The sequence below is a fragment of the Rhinatrema bivittatum genome, chromosome 13 (assembly GCF_901001135.1).
Source record: "Rhinatrema bivittatum chromosome 13, aRhiBiv1.1, whole genome shotgun sequence".
Classification (NCBI taxonomy): domain Eukaryota; kingdom Metazoa; phylum Chordata; class Amphibia; order Gymnophiona; family Rhinatrematidae; genus Rhinatrema; species Rhinatrema bivittatum.
The window spans coordinates 71,686,399-71,705,198 of record NC_042627.1 but is presented as its reverse complement, the minus strand read 5'-3'; the positions used below and the strand labels follow the sequence as shown (position 1 = coordinate 71,705,198).

The 18,800-nt window shown below is 43.9% G+C and overlaps 1 protein-coding gene and 1 long non-coding RNA gene across 2 annotated transcripts in view; one reads left to right on the top strand and one right to left on the bottom strand.

The window, feature by feature from the left end:
* The first annotated feature begins 5,838 nt into the window (after positions 1-5,838).
* LOC115075418 lies at positions 5,839-9,025 on the top strand. Its single transcript, XR_003852499.1, has 3 exons — positions 5,839-5,934; positions 6,742-6,958; positions 8,086-9,025. It is a non-coding gene; the product is annotated as an uncharacterized LOC115075418 (long non-coding RNA).
* The window catches only part of SV2B (synaptic vesicle glycoprotein 2B), a 46,311-nt gene continuing 33,366 nt past the window's right edge, over positions 5,856-18,800 (bottom strand). The window contains exons 7-12 of the mRNA XM_029575764.1: positions 18,236-18,324; positions 17,357-17,521; positions 13,286-13,419; positions 12,536-12,736; positions 10,224-10,383; positions 5,856-6,929 (exon numbers count right to left, since the gene is read on the bottom strand). Of these exons, the coding sequence (XP_029431624.1) occupies positions 6,746-6,929; positions 10,224-10,383; positions 12,536-12,736; positions 13,286-13,419; positions 17,357-17,521; positions 18,236-18,324 (933 nt within the window). The 3' untranslated portion in view covers positions 5,856-6,745. The remainder of the gene's footprint in view (positions 6,930-10,223; positions 10,384-12,535; positions 12,737-13,285; positions 13,420-17,356; positions 17,522-18,235; positions 18,325-18,800) is intronic.

The window sequence follows — 18,800 nt, the reverse complement described above, 5'->3', positions numbered from 1 at the left end:
TCTCCTACTCCTCTTCCATGCAGGCTGTAGCACACACCAGAAGCAGCAGTAGTGGCTAAGCTCTATACTCATGGTCCTCTTCCTTAGGGCCCATGTCTCTCACACACACACACACCATACCAGTCATGCCCCCATGACCAGTTTCTGTCTCTCACACACCAATCATCTCCCAGTCTTTGACAAACACACCAGTCACCTTCCTGAACAGTTTCTCTCATGCCATACACACACACACACAGGCTTCCCACTCCCGTGTTCCACTTACATATATGGGCTTCTCACTCTCATAATCACTTTCTCTTTCTCACATACACTCACCAGTCTCTCACTCCCATGCTTGTTCTCTCCACATGCACAGGCTTCTCATTCCCATAATCACTTTCTTTCTCTCCCACATACACACACACCAGTCACCTGATCTCTCTCATGCATACACACACACACAGGCTTCCCACTCCCATGTTCTCTTTCAGATATACAGGCTTCTCACTCCCATGCTGTATCTCACACACTCCCAGCTTTCTCACTCCCATGCTCACTCTTCACATGCACAGGCTTCTTATTCCCATAATCACTTTCTTTCTCTCTCTCACATACACACAAACACACACCAGTCACCTGATCTCTCTCATGCACACACACACAGGCTTCCCACTTCCATGTTCTGTCTTACATACACAGGCTTCTCCCTCCCATGCTGTGTCTCACACACACCCAGGTTCTCACTCCCATGCTCACTCTCTTCACATGCACAGGCTTCTCATTCCCATAATCACTTTCTCTGTTACACACACACACACACACACCCAGTCTCTCTCTCATTTCCATGCTCGCTCTCCACGTGCACAGGCTTCTCATTCCCTGAATCACATTCTCTCTCTCACATTCACATACACACCAGTCACACCGTCACCTTACCAACCAGTCTCTGTCATATACATGCACACACACAGGCTTCCCACTCCCATGCTCTCTCTCACATAATCAGGCTTCTCACTCCCATGCTTTCTTTCACATACACCCCCACAACACCAGGCTTCTTACTCCTATGCTTTCTCACATACCCAGATTTCTCACTTCCATGCTTTTTCTCTTTCACACATCAGTCACATCCCTGACTGTCTCACACTCTCACATACACATCAGTCATCTCCTTGAGCAGTCACTTTCACTGTCTCTCACATATACACATACATCAGCTCTCTGACCAGTTTCTCTCAATCACACACACATGCTCTCGATCAAATACATTCTCTCACTTACACACAGGCTGGCTGGCTGCTTCTCTCTCTTTCTGTCACTCACTTCCTCTCTCCCCCCCCCCCCAGCACAAACGGTAGCTGCTCCTCCTCCTCCAGCCCCCGCAGGCCAAGAAGGAAGAATTCCATCGATCGCGGGAGGCTCGTGGTGCTCTCTCCTTTCCCTTCCGCTTCCTCCCCCCAATGCAGGAAGATCAGCTGCCTCTCCTGCTGCCACCGGACTCCTGCTATCTTCGGGCGTCCGAACTTCCTAACGGTGGGGGGGGGGGGGTAGCGGAAGCGCAGCGCACAACGTCCGCTTCCTCCCCCCCAATGCAGGAAGATCAGCTGCCTCTCCTGCTGCCACCGGACTCCTGCTATCTTCGGGCGTCCGAACTTCCTAACGGTGGGGGGGGGGGGGGGTAGCGGAAGCGCAGCGCACAACGTCCGCTTCCTCCCCCCCCCCAAGCAGGAAGATCGTCGGACCATACGGCCCGACGCCCGAAGATAGCAGGAGTCCGGTGGCAGCAGGAGAGGCAGCTGATCTTCCTGCATTGGGGGGGGAGGAAGCGGGAGCTGCGCGCGGCGCTTCCGCTCCCCCCCCTCAACAGGAAGACCGCCATACGGCGCAGCAGCGCTTCCCCATGTGTGACGTGATGGCGCGCGAGGCGTGGGTTCTCTTGCCGCACGGCCTTTCTTCTTCCCGCGCACCACTTCCTGTTCCGGGTCCGGGGGGCAGGCGCGGGAAGAAGAAAAGGCCCAGCCGCGGATGCCACAGCTTTTTTTTTTTTTTGCACCGCTGCCGTTCCCGCTGGGCTTGAACGTGCCGACAGCCCGGCGGCAACGGCAGCGGGAGGGACCGGGCGCCACGCGACGCCCCTGCCGGTGCTTGTAGAACGTGTAACCATGAAGAAAATTCCCCCGTACCAGAAATTCAAAGAACTAACTTCCAAATCATTACAAAACATGTTGATTGAATAGGGAATTTTTCCTATCAAAAAGCAAATAACTATCTCCGTTTTTTCAAAAGTAAAGAAACAATGAGGCTGTTCAGGCAGACACCGAATGATGTCTCTATTAAGAATTACTGATGTAGATCCTGAAACTAACAGTCAGTAAAGAAACAAAACGAAGATTCCCCAGATCAGACTGTAGAATGAAACATTTAAAAAAAAATGTAGGACCATAAACCATGCAGTCTAAATACAAAAACTGCTCATAGAAACTCAGCCCATATTACTATGTTTTCTTGCCTTTTTAAATTCAATTGCAAAGAAAAATCATGATAAAGTCATAGAGCAACCATAAACACCCACTTAGCTACAAGAAGGTCATCGGAGCATTCGCTTTCGCTCGGCCACACACATGAGCTATCGAGAGGTTGCACTGAATCTGAGTCCATGCTGTAATGCTGGGCTATTCACTATGGAGGACATTCTTTATATTTCCTGAAGCAGGGAGCTAATGCTCCCGAAACACCGCAGTCTGGGAGTGCGGAGTCCTGGCAGCCTGAAGCTAGCAGCGTCCACCGCGGGACTTGGTCCTCCTTGTTTCACTACGATTACTGCTTATTGTCTGGAGTTTCCTCGGATAAGTGCCATAGCCATTTTAAGCATTATTTTACTTTGATAAAAAAATCTTTTAAAAAAAAAGCTTTTCGTACATGAGCCGCTACTAATGCAAATGATTATACCGCTCACGCCATTTTGGACATCTGTCGTTCAAACAATTAATGCAATCTTTTGGTGCCATTATGATGATCATTTTAAAATCAATTTTTGTACTTTCATTTTGAAATAAGCTTTTGTGTGCAGAAGCTGGAATGACGTGCCTTTTTTTTTTTTTTTTGGTATTTCATATATTTTACTCTTGGGTTCAGCTTTTCAGATTTGAGTTTTGGGTCTGGCAGGGTTTGGGCGTGCTACGGAGGCACCGCATTCAAATCCAGGGAGGAAAGAAAAATATCTATGGCTACTGCTAGTGTGGTGGTTCTTGCCAGCCACACAACGATGCTGAGGGCAAATCTCAAAGGAGACTGCTTTCTGGCCACTGGCGAGGCTGTCCGAGTCAACTAGACATGCTTTCTGGCATGGGAAGGGCATATGAAAAAGACATCAAAAATCCTTTATTCCGTTACTATAAAATCAAACGAAGCTAGAGCAGTCAGACCAGTCAGAAAAAAATGATGCATCAGATGCAATAAAGTGCCTTGACCCTTTGACAAATGTCTTGAAACTGCTATGGATGTGTGATGACATTTTGGTATAGACCATTGTTGCTCAGGCCCACCCACCCAGCCAGTTGGGTTTTCTGAAAATCCGTATTAAATATGCACGAGATATTTGCATGATGCTAATATATCTCATGCATACTCTTGAGATATAGCCTGAAAATTGGCTGGGGGAGAAGGGAGGAGCCCAGGGACTGGTTTAATCACCACTGGTATAAGCTATGAGGTTTTTCTTGCACCCCTTAGAATCCATGCATCTTGTATTTAAACCCTCCAGTGGAATTGTTTTCATATGTGGCAATGACAACTGTAACATCTGGGATGCAATTGAACATTTTGGGGGTAATTTTAAGTTCAAAGTCTGCGGGTGGTTTTTATCTGCAGGCTGTATACATTGCACACACTTTCCCTTGGAGAGGTACCAGCACAGTTTGCACTTGTTAATTTCTATGGGTCCTTTCTCTGGCAAAAAAGATGGGCATATTTTTGGAAATTCAAAATAATAAGCATGGTTCCCAAACCTGCCTCTGCCCTGCCCCCAAGAATGCCTTCTCCTCCTGCAGGTAGACGTGTACATGCAGTGCACCTATGCACATACTATGTCTGCATTTTCTAAAAGTCCTTTTCAGTGGGGTAAAGCGCTGATTTTCCCATGCAAATGACTCTTCCAACGTATGATCTCACCTTCAATGAATGTTCTTCTTCTAGGAGGTCTGCAGTTTGTATAAATTGATATTTATTGACCTTAGCAATCATAAAGTGTATTTAAACTGGTTTGAGATTGAATGCATTGTTATTTCTAAGAAATATCAATGAGCACTGCATTTTGACATTAAAATATTATCATCTGCAATGCAAAGAAATTTGAGGACGCTGTATAATCAGATCATTTTAAAAACATATGACAATTCTGAAAATTGCTTTTGTAACTGCTAGTTGCATGGCTAATGCCTTTCTAGCTACACAGAAGAGTGAACTGGTGATTTATTTAAAATCACTTTGGGGAGGCAAGTTGATTTCATGTAATTTGCAGTTTGTTTCTGAGTTCATCTTGATCTTGAAAAGTTTACAAAGAACACTTGAAAAAAAAACCAAACAAACCTCACATTAGCCAAATGATATAAGATCAATGCATTTCACATGTGATGCTTCTGTTCCTGATAGACATCCATCCAGTTTGCCTACTAATTATTAGATTACCTACTAATATATGTGGAGATTTGCCTATAATATATCATCAGTGGGGTAAAGCCTCTGCTGATACTTCTGTGTTTCCTTCCATTTTAAAATTCATTTATTTTTAAGTATGTCAGTGTCCAGCACCATGGGGGTCCAATTCAAGATTTTCTGCCGGTGCATATTTCCTCAGACTGCCATGTAGGCTGGCAGGAAAGGTTTGAATGGGGCTCGTTCTTGTCTATATTAGCAGAATCATTCTGCCATTGTTAATGTACGCGGCTGCACTAGTGCAGTATCATACGGAGAGCAAGCTATCATTTCCTCCTGCTCTTTTGTACTTCAGCTCAATCAGAACCAGGGCTGGGATCTCACCCCTCGAGCTTTCATTCACAACTACCCAGGAGTTTCTTTCCATTGTAGATCCCCTCTCAACTTACATTTAGTCCTATCATTGCCGTGATGGTCCTGGGACGGGGGGGGGGGGGGGGGGGGGGGGTTGGCATGCACCAGGACTTCATTTGGAATCCACTGATTGTCACCCTTCAGCAAAGACCATGACTCCCCCTTCCTCCCCCCCAAGGGATATGAACATTGCTTCGGCATGGCGTTATACACAGTACTTCCCACCTGCGCCACCGTGCCAGCCTCAGCAAGGTTCTATATTCTTAGCAATATCTGTAGATAACGCCATCTTTCTGGCTCCCTGGCATCTTCTAAACTGGTGTTTCCAAACCTAGTCCTAGACCTTCCACAATGAATATGCATGAACTATATCTACATATGCTATAGTGCCCAGGAACCTAAGGTTTTCTCTTATTCTTAATATAACATTCTTAATATATTGGGTCCTATATAATTGAATCCATATTAATGGGGGGTATCCCTGAAAACGTATCTTTTAGGTTAAGCCTCCGTAACACAGCTGGAAAACACTGCTGAAATAAAGATGATCAAATGTGCACAATTCTTCACTGGCTTTACATGGACACACACCTACTAAAGAGGAGGACACGTGTGTCGTGCCACCGACTGAAGCATAGGTTTCAACAGGTTGCAAACATGTATATTATTATCCAGTGCACCACCTCACCCTCTTCACATTTTTTAATTAGGTTTGGCAGAGAGAATCAAATTCCATTAAAACATTTATCATTTTTCTTCCAGACCAGCAACAATGTACCTGTCGTACGATACAGAGAATAGACTTGAGAGCCAGAAATCATCCTCACTGGAAACAATGAATTATCACACAGTGACAAGGAGTGAACGGGAAAATGCACACTGAAGGTACACTTCATGCATACTTTAGGTAACAGATTAGATGGCTATAGTATCTTTGCTAACAGTGCTTAAATCAGACCCAGATAGAATATCTGTGGCATCGTTTTCCTACCTAATATGGCTAATATGCTGGTAAATTACCGCAAGTTCCAGATACACAATGAGATTTCAGACAACTATTTTTCCCTATTTACACTGCATAATATTTACAGATTTGGTTTGCAGGATGGAAATGCCAATTTTAAACTTCAGCAAAAACCGGGCATCAAAAACTCCCTAGACTCACAAATTTTCTCAATTTTATACAATTCGAATAGATGCTCATTGAATATTTTGAACAATAGGATCACACTGTGGATAGAAATGGGGGTTTTTTTTAGCCCATATTTCTTCTTATTGAGGCTAGGTTTATAAAGCGCAGAGGATTGTTTTTGGTATCATTAACAATAATATCTATTGAATAAATAGATCCTGGATACATTAAACAGACCGTCGCACCATGTTTTTGATACAGTTTTCCGGGTGTCGTAATTTGTGTGACTGTCCCTCACTTTCATTACCTACCTGGAAAGCAAATATTAAATTTGCCCCTTGTCCAATACCGGATGGATCTATAAGCCATGGACACTGCATTGCCATATAGGGATGTTTCCTCTTAAAAGGTTCAGCATTGAGCTGATAGCTTGGTCGCCAGTTGTCCTATGCTATCCTATTCCTGCTAGCTTTGTTTTCCCATATCTGAGGTATCAGCACTGAAGTTGCTGTGACAAGGTCTCTAGATGTTCCTCCAAGTAGCGCTTTGTTCTTCTCCAGACTCCTACATCAGGACTTGTTCTCGGGTTTCCGGTAAGCGAAGCGCAATCAAACCTCCTCCTACCAAGGCAGACGATGCGAGCAGGATAGGAATCACTTTCGTGATGCCTACAAACGAGGCAAAGATGGAGTTTCCAAGGATGGCAGCAAACTTACAAAGACCATTTAGAATGCCGAAGGCGGTCGCTCTGTGGGAAGAGATACAGGCAAGTGTCAGGTGAGGCCGAGGCAAAACGTCAAGAATAGCAAGTGGAAGATTTTAATGTTGGAAGGATTTGCTTGGATTGCAATTGGCGCTAAAGGTCAAACGATTATGTGTTTTATTAGGCTTTGAAGAAATGTATTTGTAAGGGTTTGGAAAATTAAGTTAAGCACTTGCATTGTAAAACTGCAAAAACTGCGAGTATTGCCTATCTTAATAATATTTTCAACCAATGCATAGAACCTGCCACAATCCATTCAAGAAAAGAAAGCCAACAGCATTTAACCTTTACATCCCTAAGTCAGAAGAGGTTGATGGTGGAGGGTGTGCGCTACAGTAATGGGCAGTGATTCAGCAGACCAGCATTCAACTCCTGCTTCTTCCATGAGAGTTTTGTGACTTTAGTTGTTGCTAGGGGCTTTCTCGTATTGTGTCTGTGGGATAAATGCTTAGTACATAGGCCCAGTGGCTCCCATTGCCTTTGGTACCTAGAAAGACTGTAAACAAACTTCCCTCTAAGGTGCATGTGTGCACCGCTGTACACGTTCTGCTGGTGGTGGTGCATAGCGTACACCTGCCTGTGCAGGGCCTGGAAGGAGGAGTGGTAGGGGGTCCATCCTGCAGCAGCTGATCACGCTGTCTTGTCTGTGCCGGCATTGCAAGCATCACTAAGACTCAGGGGCCCCGTATTCCCTGCCTGCCTCCCCTCCTGTAATGCAAGCACAGAAAAGACAGAGCTGTCGGCTGCTGCAGGATGGGCTCCCATGGCTCAACTAGCTGCTGAAGTGGGGAGCAAACTCTGGGGAAGGAAGGGGGGCATAAGAGGCAGGAGGAGCAGACGCTGGTGAAGGAGGGGAGGCAGTGGGGGGGAAGCAGATGCCGGTGAAAAGGGTGGCAAGAGGCAGGGAGGGTGCCTGCTAGGGAAGGGGGAAACAAGAGGCGGGCAGAAGAAGAGGGATAAGACGGGGGTTGATGCTAGGACAAGGAAGAGGCAGGGACAGGTGCTGGGGAAGGAGGCAATGGGCAGGGGGAAAGGGAATTTTATGCTCATCAAGCACTGTGTCTACCTTTCGAATATCTTCTTCCTTAATAAATGAAGCATATGTATTACAAATCTGAACCTTGCTGTATTTCTCTTTCAGGAAATTAGCTATTGTATGCTTTTCTTAGGCTTCAGAAGTGAGGACTGGTCTGGGTAAGAAAAATGAATTTCTGGCTCTTCATTGAAACATGTAACAACGATTGATTATTGTCTAATGACTTAGTGTTACTATACTGTGCACAATCATTATCGAATACACCTGCTGAAATGTGACAGAGGAGCGCTTTCTTGCCAGGGAAGTAATTGTAGATACTGAACACTGACGCTTTCCACAAGCTACTTTTCGTGGATTTATACAGTATGCAGCGTTAAAAAAAACAACCGAGTGCTTCAACGTGGAAGGACACTGATGATGAATAAATCCAATACAGCAAGCAACTGCTCATTTCATTATTCACACAAGGAACAGTCTTCCAAACTGAGTGGGGCAGGTGCAATGTCCAGCGGTACAGAGAGTTTGCAGCGGCTTTCACAGGGAAAGTGCAAGCCTGCCTTCCCTCTGAAAACCGTCCAAGAAAAAAAAGAAGGGAGGAGCGTTTGTTGCAAACAAAAAGGGGAATTGTAAGGAAATGTCCTAATTCACTTCAATTAGTTTCCAAAATGAAAGAAGAATGAATAAAATTTCGTTTTCATTTGTTTCATGTAAAATGAAATATGGCCACCACTCTGCTGCTGCTACAGCAAAAACGTATCCAGGTAGCCCCCCCCCCCCCCAATACCCAGACCCTCTTACCCTGGAATTTAAAATGCCCTCACTTTGCAGATGTGATCCCTGTCACTCCTGCCCCACTGCTGATGCTCTGGGGAGTGGCGCCAATAGATGAAGGCCGGTGCAATTGTTCGTTTTTGCCATACAAAATGGCACCAACTTGAACCTGGTCATTGCCATTACGGACGCAAAAAATGAACTGAGCTCGGTCTCATAGTCAAAAGATTCATTTGCTTTTATGCTGACCCAACACACACATAAATGTGGTAAATATGACCGTCATATAATACGTACAGATTGCACATAAGAACATAAGAAATTGCCATGCTGGGTCAGACCAAGGGTCCATCAAGCCCAGCATCCTGTTTCCAACAGAGGCCAAACCAGGCCACGAGAACCTGGCAAGTACCCAAACACTAAGTCATGTGTCTACTCTGTTACTACATGTTCAGATAGAATCGCTGGTCATCGGCTCAAAATTTTTTAAAGATTTTTTTTAAAGCAATTAAAATTTTGCAAAACTTAAAAAAAAGAGGAAGGTCTCCCTTGTGAGCTGCTTAAACACCTGTAAGCTCTGCAGGGGAAGGGATTTTAAAAGAGAAATTCTGTTGCTTGTAGGCCGGAGGGTACAAAGTTCCTGGGGGTCTACAAGCTACACGGGGTAGAGGGACACTGAAAGTAATGCTCCCTGCTTTGCATAGATTAACAGCATTTTATTCACGATCTGCACCTATTTGCCAATTGTCCTCCCTGAAAGCAGGCTAAATATTCAGATATTGTTCCACATCGTGCATGCATTCAACTGCACTGAGAGGAGACATCACTTGGCACATATTTAGGTCGGGGGGAGGGGGGGGACGGGACAAACGTGTATGCAAATGGAATTTTCGACTCTGCACACATTTCCCATAAAGCAAGTATCCACAGAAAAAGCAAATGTACTTTGCACTATCATGTATATAGTTATAGTTATATTCCATAGCATCTACCCATTGATGCCTGTTATATGTAAGGGCTCCTCCCAAAAATTATTTATATGTTGCCTAGTTCATCATATTATATTATGTTATCTGTTATATGTACGGGCACTGCCCAATGGTTTTTTGTTCACTGTGAACCGATACGATGTGCGAACGGATATCGGTATAAAAGAAATGTTAAATAAATAAAATAAATAAATAAATGCAAGAATAAAGCACCCAGGGCAAGTTTCAAAGCAAAAGGTATGTTCATACAGTTCATAGAGGCCTAATTTGTCCCAGTGTGGAGAGGTTGATAATGGCCTGCATAATAATCTCAAATTATATCCAGCATTCAGAACACAAAGGTGAGAGCTCCATATATCTTTCCACATTATACTAAACGTAGCAGGAACCCTAAACTTAGCCAGCATCAGGAACCCAAAGAAACGGTCAGGCCACTCAGAGAATTGGGAGAAAGGAAAAAGGAGTCGTGTTCTGAAGATGTACCTTTTATCGGTAGGATAGAGCTCAACCGTGATCACATCCAGAGCATTCCAGGCTGCTATGTTAGCTCCGCAAAACAGGCACTGCCAGCCAATCATAGCAGACTCGCTATTTCCAAAAAACAGAAAGAAGCAGCACACGGCGGATATCAACATTGATCCAGCTGCAAGGAGACAAGACAACAGAGTGAGGTCCATGCAAAAGCAACAGCAAGCCTTCCCTTACTGATGCTGCTCTGCCTTCAAAACTGCAACGTGCAGCGCAAGGTTAAGCATCCCTATGGCATCTTCCACTTCCTCTGCCAGCAGCAGCTCCTTGAGCAGGGAGTCTGAGCGAGTTGCCAAACCTAGCCTCATATACAGCAGCCGGTCACCCAGTATCGTGTCAGGTTGGTTAACTCATTAAGTACTGCTCTGCATCTTTACAAACCGGAGAAAATCTATTCAGTTCCCATTCCCTGATACTCAGCCTCCATGCTTCTTCTCAGCCTCCATGTTTTCCAGCAGCAAGGATTATATACTGCAGCTTTAAGCTTCCTATCACCTCGATCTTCCTAATTTATAACACCGAACTGTAGTGCCACATCGTGCTAGTCTGAACAGGCATTACAGAGTTAAGTTGGTGAATTCACATTTTAAAATTGACCAGTTGGCCAACCCTAGAGCAATGTGGGTTCTGTGAGGCTGAGTTCTTCCCATGCAAGGTGAAACCTTGACAATTGGTGACACTTCTCACAAATTTCAGCCCCTTTCTGCATATCATACATCAGCATGATGCAGATTGGAGGAGCAGCCTAATGGTTATGGCAGCAGACTGAGAACTGGGGAAGCCAGGGTTCAAATCTCCCATCTCGCACTGTTGCCAAGTCACTTTACCTTCCATTGCCTCAGGTACCCCTCTAGATTGTAAAGCCCACTGAGGCAGGAAACTACCTACTGTGCTTAAGTTTAACCCATGTTGCAGTGGGATTTGGAAAATCAAGCAATAAATTCCAAATCCAACACCTTACCTTGAGACTATGTGAAAATGTTCTCAGCAAAAGTGGAAAGAGACCTGTATCAAGCATTTTAGAGTGCAGAAATAGAGATATGCAGATGTATCAAAGTTTAACTTAAGGAAGGTCTAATTCAGCTTTATTCAAATTTGATGGAATTTTAATATTTTCCCCAAATTTACAGTGAAGGTTCAATAATTCATCAAATTACCCTTTCCCCACCACACACACACATCAAGAGTCAGTTCAGGTTTGCAGAAATCCTTATCAGATTTTTACAACTGAAGTTCACTAAATGAATTCGACAAACCTTTTAAAATTCAGCAAATTTTGAAATATGACAGATTCATCAGATTTGTTTGCACACCTCTATTCAGAAAGTTACATTTCCTGACACAGGTGGGGGGAGGGGCGAAACTACATTTCCCATGATGCAAATTTCCTGCCAAAATAAGAGCATAAGAACATAAGATATGCCAAAGTGAGTCAGACCAAGGGTCCATCAAGCCCAGTATCCTGTTTCCAACAGTGATCCATCCAAGTCATAAATACCTGGTAAGTACACAAACTTTAGATAACTCACAAGCTACTATTGCTTATTAATTACCGTAATAGCAGTTTATGGATTTTTCCTCTAGGAACTTATCCAAACCTTTTTTAAACCCAGTTACACTAACTGCGGTAACCACATCCTCTGGCAAAGAATTCCAGAACTTAACTATGCGCTGAGTGAAAAAGAATTGTATTCGATTTGTTTTAAATGAGCTACTTGCTAACTTCATGGAGTTTCCCTGGTCCTTCTATTATCTGAGAGTAAATAACCAATCTACATTAACTTGTTCAAGTCCTTTCATGATTTTGTAGACCTCTATCATATCCCCCCATCAGCCGTCTCTTCTCCAAGCTGAACAGCCCTAACTTCTTTAGCCTTTCCTCATAGGGCTACCGTTCCATGCCCTTTATCATTTATAGTTGGGCCTATGAAAACTGGGAAATGTTTGGCAGTAGCAGAAGGACGTCCCTGCTGCAGGGGTTCAGAGCCCCGGTTAAGCTCTACAGTCCTGTGGCCCTACTTATGGTGAATAGCGGGACAGGACTGACGTTGTACTCTTTGGGTAAAATGGGTTGTAGGAGTACAGACTAGCGCTGTAAAGTCTGTACATATCTGAATGGGGAACTTGCACAAACTCTGCTATTAGAGTGTTCATTGATGGAGGCAGAGAAGAGCCTGTGAAATTCAGAGGTATCTGTACTCACAATATTCATTTTTGCAGACTTCTCTCAGAGGCCTTGATTTTTATGACTCTTTTAACTCACTCACCAATCATCTTTATCCTTCCAATTTTATCCATGAGCAGTGCTGAGACGATGTTGCCAGGTAACACAGATAGACTTCCCAAGAAGCTTACTAGGTAAATAAGAAAGTCATTTTCTTGTTCAAAATCAAGATGGCAGCCTTTTTTCGGGTTCGTAACATTGCTGTTAATGATCCTGCAGTCAATGAACTTATAGCTGTACAAATCTGAATAGCAAAATGACACAAAAAAAAAACAAACAAATTAGCTGTGCTACCCAGTTCCTCTAGACCAGAACAGTGCAGGCTCTAAAATAGAAGATGTGCATCTCTTTTAGCAGATTCTCAACCTTAATTTCCAGTTTTTCTAAATGAATCCTTCTGCAGTCGGAGTGAATTCTAGCCAGACTTCATCCTATGTTATGGGGAAAATTAGCTGCAGCTACTTGCCCACCCTGTCCCCCAGTCAAAGTCCCTGTATGGATCAATAATGCTCAGAGGCAGGGTTAGGTCAGGGGAGGCAGCTTCGTGTGTAGCTATGCATTTTTTTGTTTTGGTTTTTTCAGGGGAAAAGTATTGCATGGAAAAGGAAGGTGCAATTCTATCTGGGTTCTTTTTTCTTTTTCCCTAGGCAAACACCTGATCTCCCATCTGTGAACTGGTACAAGGTCCACAGGTAAAAGCATCGCCAGAGCCATAAAGAACTTGTGGTTCACATAAGTACATTCAAGATGAGCCCTCGTACACTTTGACATATACTAGAATAAGTTAGGGTACCTGTGTCATGGAAATTAGTGGAGAAGATAGAGCAGTTTTTAAAGAAAGTCTCACTGGACGTAACATCTTCAAAGTAGCACTCTTCAAAGACAGAGTCCTCAAAACTAACGGCTTTAAATTTCATGTTAAGGAACCTGCAAAACAGACAACCCGTACATAAGGGATCCCATGCTGCTACAATCACTGCAAAGCCTTATTTATTTTAAATATTTGTTACCTGCCCTTCCAAGCTCAGGGCGGGGTACAAAATAAACAATACATAAACATCCAAGAAATTCATAACAATAACATCCTAACACCATGCGCCTACCCCATTGAATTAGATTCTGTTGAGCTGAAGAATAGAAGTCTGGCATTCTGGTCATTCACTGCCAGTGCAGGGATTCACAACTTTTTTGGCTGTGAATCCCGGGATCCCCAGTTCATCCCACCAGTGTCCCCTATTGGTCTTCCTCTCTGCCCTCAAGTCTGTGTATGTACACCAGCCCTCCCTCTCTCCCCATACTCAGTGTCTCCACCATGTCTCCTATCACTTTAGAAATGATTAACAGCACTCTCTCACCCCAGCCTGTTTCCACCAGTCTCGCACTGTCTCCCAGCATTCCTCCATCAGTCTCTCTCTTCCCCCCCCCTCCCATCCCCACTGATCTGTTCTCCTACCCATCCCCCTAGCCCCACCACTCTGTCCCTCTACCCCCTCCCTAGCCCCACCACTCACTCTTCTGCCCCCATTAACATTTGGTTAAAAATTCAATTGCATTTTTTCAGTTTTCTTCCAATCTGCTGCAAAAATGTGTCCGCGAATCTGATGAAAATCCAGGCAGATTCGCTGAGATTTGATGATGCAGATTTGCCAGTTTTGCAGCAATCAGGATCGCATCTGTGCAGTGATGTTTTTTTTTTTTTTTTACACATTGACTCATCTGCTCAAAAAAATCCAATACTAGGATATCTGCATCAGAATTTTGCCAAAAAAAAAAAAAAGTCATTGGATATTGTTGTGGGTGCGTCCAATTAATTCACAACCTTTTTCTGTTTGGAAATTTTTGCACATCTCTGATACTGAGTATGAATACAATGTCCTGTCATGGCCCCTATTTCATATTAAAGTAATGCACAAAGAGAAATATCAAACAAACAAAAAAAAAGAACGAGAAACCAAAAAAGGGGAAGCAATTTTCTGCAACACCCTTCTGGCTTCACTCTACATCGGAATGGGGAACGTTGAGGTAATGGGAGGTTCATGAGAAGCAGCGTCACCTCGGAGTGACAGAGTGGTCCTTCCCTCAAAGGGTGGGTCCATAAGAGAGGGTACTGTAAAGGGTGACTCCACGAGTCAGAGGGAGAAGTCTGAGACTGAGGATTTGAGTTGCGGAAGCAACTTTGGTGTGTTTGAATGGACCAGGAAGAGCAGTCAATGGGTTGGGTCTACTTGGGAGCTCTTGGATCCTCCGGAAAGTGTGATACTGCTGAAAACTAGTGAAAGGTGAGGAAACAGAGCACTTTATATCAGCACATTAGCAGCCTGCTGCATTATATCACTGGATTACTGTGAAAAATCCTGTTCTCTCCCAATGTACAGCCCCAACATTTTCCATTCATTTTGGTTTTCTATTTCGGTGTGGGGGGGGGGGGAGTGATTTTTTTTTTGCTACATTTAAAATTTATTTTTTGTTTGTTTAGTTCATTTGCCATTAAACTGAAAAATAAAAGCAAAAATAAAAATAAAAATAGATTTAAAAAAAAAAAAAAAAAAAAAAAAAAAGGGTTTCCTGCGGTTCAGGAATCGCATCAACCAAATTCAGAAGATTTCCCCAACATCCATGGCAATAACGTGAAACAATTCCACCGTGACACGCTTAACCCCTGTAGATGCGTAGTCAGATTTGGGGGGGGAAAGATCACTCCTTTATGGATCCAGAACAGACGGGTTCTCTATCTAAATGTTACAGTAACTGAAAAGAGAATGAGCTATTTCTGCGCCAGCAAAACTAAAATGTCCAAACCTAGGGCTTTATTTACGAGGACGTCTCTCCCGGGGCTCAGTAAATCAGGCCTGAGGTTTCTCACAAGCCACCTCCAGATGTCAGTATAGGACTATCAATGTAGAAATTCATCAGCTTGCAAGATGCCATACTAAACCTTAGCATGCATGCTGAAATTGCCCTTTTGTTGCCTACCTCTAAAGGGACTGAGACAACTGGGGGCAGATTTTCAAACAGCCATTGATTAAGTTTCCCAAGTAACTTTATTTAAATGTTCAGCAGCAGGTATCCAGCTAGAAGAGTAATTTATATATTTACAGATAATGTTACCCAGGTAACTTTAGGAAAGCTGTTTATCTGGCCAGACATATCGGGGTAACTGTGGGCAGAGCTGAATATCAGCGCCTACCAGGGGTGGATTGGCCTATCGGGGGGATCGGGCATCCCCCGGTGGGCCGCTCGCTCTAATCACGTGGCCTGCCGAGCGCGGCCGTGACAGAGCCGCGCTCGGCAGACCACGTGGTATCTCCTGGGCCGGCCTGGGTGGCGAATCCCGCCCAGGCCAGTCGTCATCGGGAATCCGCGGCTGGCCGCCTACTCGGACAAAATGAAGCCATACCCGCCTCTTTTCACCCGGGTAAATCTTGTGCAGGCAACCAACCATTTCCCCAGACAAAATGTATCCATGGTGCGGGGGTAACTCCAAAAGTTAGCCAAACCCGTTGAATATGGACCTCTAAGAGGCACCTGGGATTTTGGGGCGCACCGGGCTTTTAAAATTCACCTGTAAGTTTGTAGCTGAGGCAACGGAGGGTAAAGTGACCTGCCCACTGTCACAAGGAGTGGCAGTGGGATTTGATCCCTGGTTTTAACCACTAGGCAAGGGGGGGAGGGGGGGGGGAGGATCAGGGCACAGAGGCCTTCTGTGATAAACTCAGGGAGATTGGAGGCTGGAGCCCTGTTGGCACCTCCCCCCCCCCCCCCCCCCCCCCCCCCGAGCTGATGCCAAATTTACCAGGGTCCAATGGCCTTAGTAATGTTATCAGGAGACAGTAACTGGAAGAGGGGGGGAAAGGGCAATAATCAAAGCAATTTACTTGGCTAAATGCATGTTTACCAGTGTAAAATCGCTTTTCGTTATTGCTCCCCTTTCCCGTGAACAGCAGGCGTACTTTTATGTGCACCTAAAATGGACAGAAACAGGCTGAGGCAGCAAAGGACATCTGAAGATTGCATCCTTCAGTCCCCACGCATGCCTTCTGGCACATATGTTGCACCTGCCTCGATGGGTTTTTCCTTTGAAAACGAGCTTGCGCCTTCATCGGTATAAAAGTACTGCGAGCGCCGTCTGCTAATCTGTAGCATGCGCGCATGTGCTCGATAATATTAGCTCCTGTGCTAACATGTTAGCCATGAACCTCCTCCTCAGTATGCATGCCTAAAAGCTTTTCATTGGTTTTATACGTTCTAATTTATCCAATTTAGACTCCATTTGTATTTACTATAACATCTTTTATCCAAGGAAAATCTGAAATGACTGTGAATAGCCAACAATAAAAATCATATCACAGCTATTAAGCCTGGAAATTGAGGACCATGTTCCTATGCGAACCTTCGCACTCTCAACAGGAGACATTCCTTCGGGTTTTGGGCCACTGTACGGATCCCCTTATGGCCTAGGGGAAGGATTGAGGAGTAGACAAGTAGGAAAATACAAAGACAGCATAATGGTAAAAAAAAAAAAAATGTGAGTTTTGACAAATAAAAATAGGAAAAGGCTAATAAACATTTGTTATTAGTACTGACAGCTTCCCAGTGCCACGTTTACAGCTTTTAAGCACCATCGTCCAAACATCCTCTCAGGATGCCCCTGTGCAGGGAACATAAGGGGAGGAAGGGGGGAGGGGGAGGTTTCGGGAAACGTGGCAGGAAATAAACTTTGCCAAACAGTAGCAGGACAACAACCTGTGCTCAGGGTCTCCTAGGAAGAATCACAGGCCAGCATTTCTGTTACACCTGGTGATGCATTTTCCAGCTCAAATCATCTTGTGAATGAAAAGCTGAAGAAAGAGACGAGCTCCCCTACTTGTCATTGACGTAATGTCCATTCTTATGGACCTGGTTTTCTAGCGTGAAGTTGAAGGTGAAGTTTTGCACTTGCTCCGAAAGGAAAATCTTAGCCCGGGCTGCATATGCTTCGTCTTGCAGGTATCGGATCATATCAGGGAACCAGACAGTAAGGCCATAATAACTATAGAAGAAGAACCACAAGAAACAACATGGAGAAATGAGACCCAACAAAGTTTCAACTTTTGGTCTTAAATCAAACAAAAAATTTAAAAAATTATGTGCAAATCTTACAGCGCTTTATTAAAAGCAGAAATGTCTGTTTAGAAAATTGCACAACAGTTAGATACTTACAATTATATGCACATGCAGTACCTATGCGTACTTTTGTGTACATACTGCATCATTTTTTTTATTAAAAAAAAGCGTGCACATAAATTCTCTCAGCAAAACCAAGTACACCAAATAGCAAGCGTGACAATATGTGCGTTGTTTGGCAAGGATCATTTTCAAAGGGGAGTTACGCGCATAGGTCTGCTTTGAAAATTGGTGCAATTCTTGCACATATTTGTTGGCTTAACATGTGCAATGTTACAAAAGTACCCCCTTAAATCTAGGAAAATGAAGTGCAGGTCTAAATTTAGGATGCTGAGTTTGGCTGAAAATCTTCCTGAATTTTGGATGTAAAATTTAGGGAACTGAACTTTTTTTTTTGAAAATTGAGTCCTCACATGCATACATATGCAGAGCAGGTAATAACTCATGCGCCTTAATTCAATTATTACTTAGGCAGCTATAAGGCAGATTAGAGTTATGTTTGCCAGTCCTATCAAGTAACACAAACTCGTATGTACTAAAAGCAGAGACGACATCAAGCAATGGTAATAGAGTAACTTACCTCAAGGCCAGGGTAAACCAAACCACTGACAAGAACAATGTGTTCCTTCTGTATTGGCCTGTGAAACAATACAACATGTTCTCCCAGATCTAAAAATCAGAATTGAGGTTCTTTGTGTTATAAACAGAAAGGCAAGCTAAAAAAAAGGAAGGAATGGATTATGATTGGGTTATTACTGAAATCAATGTAAAACTTAGGGAATCATTTACTAAATGTTCTTCACCAGTATTTTCCCCATCAAATATAATGGCATGGGGGTTTTTTTATATACATCTAGACCAGTTTTTGCACTGGTGCAAAACACTTTTATAATTGAGCCCCACAATTTTGAAATAGAGAAGGAACTGTTTGAGATAGCAGGGGGAAGGGGGGGGTCTGTTTATCAAAGCATGCTAGTGCCAACACAAATATTAACACATAAGATCATAAGATTTGTCATACTGGGTCATACCAAAGGTCCATCAAGCCCAGTATCTTGTTTCGAACAGTGGCCAAGCCAGGTCACAAGTACCTGGCAGGATCCCAAGGATAGAGAGATTCCCTGCTACTTATTCCAGGGTAAGAA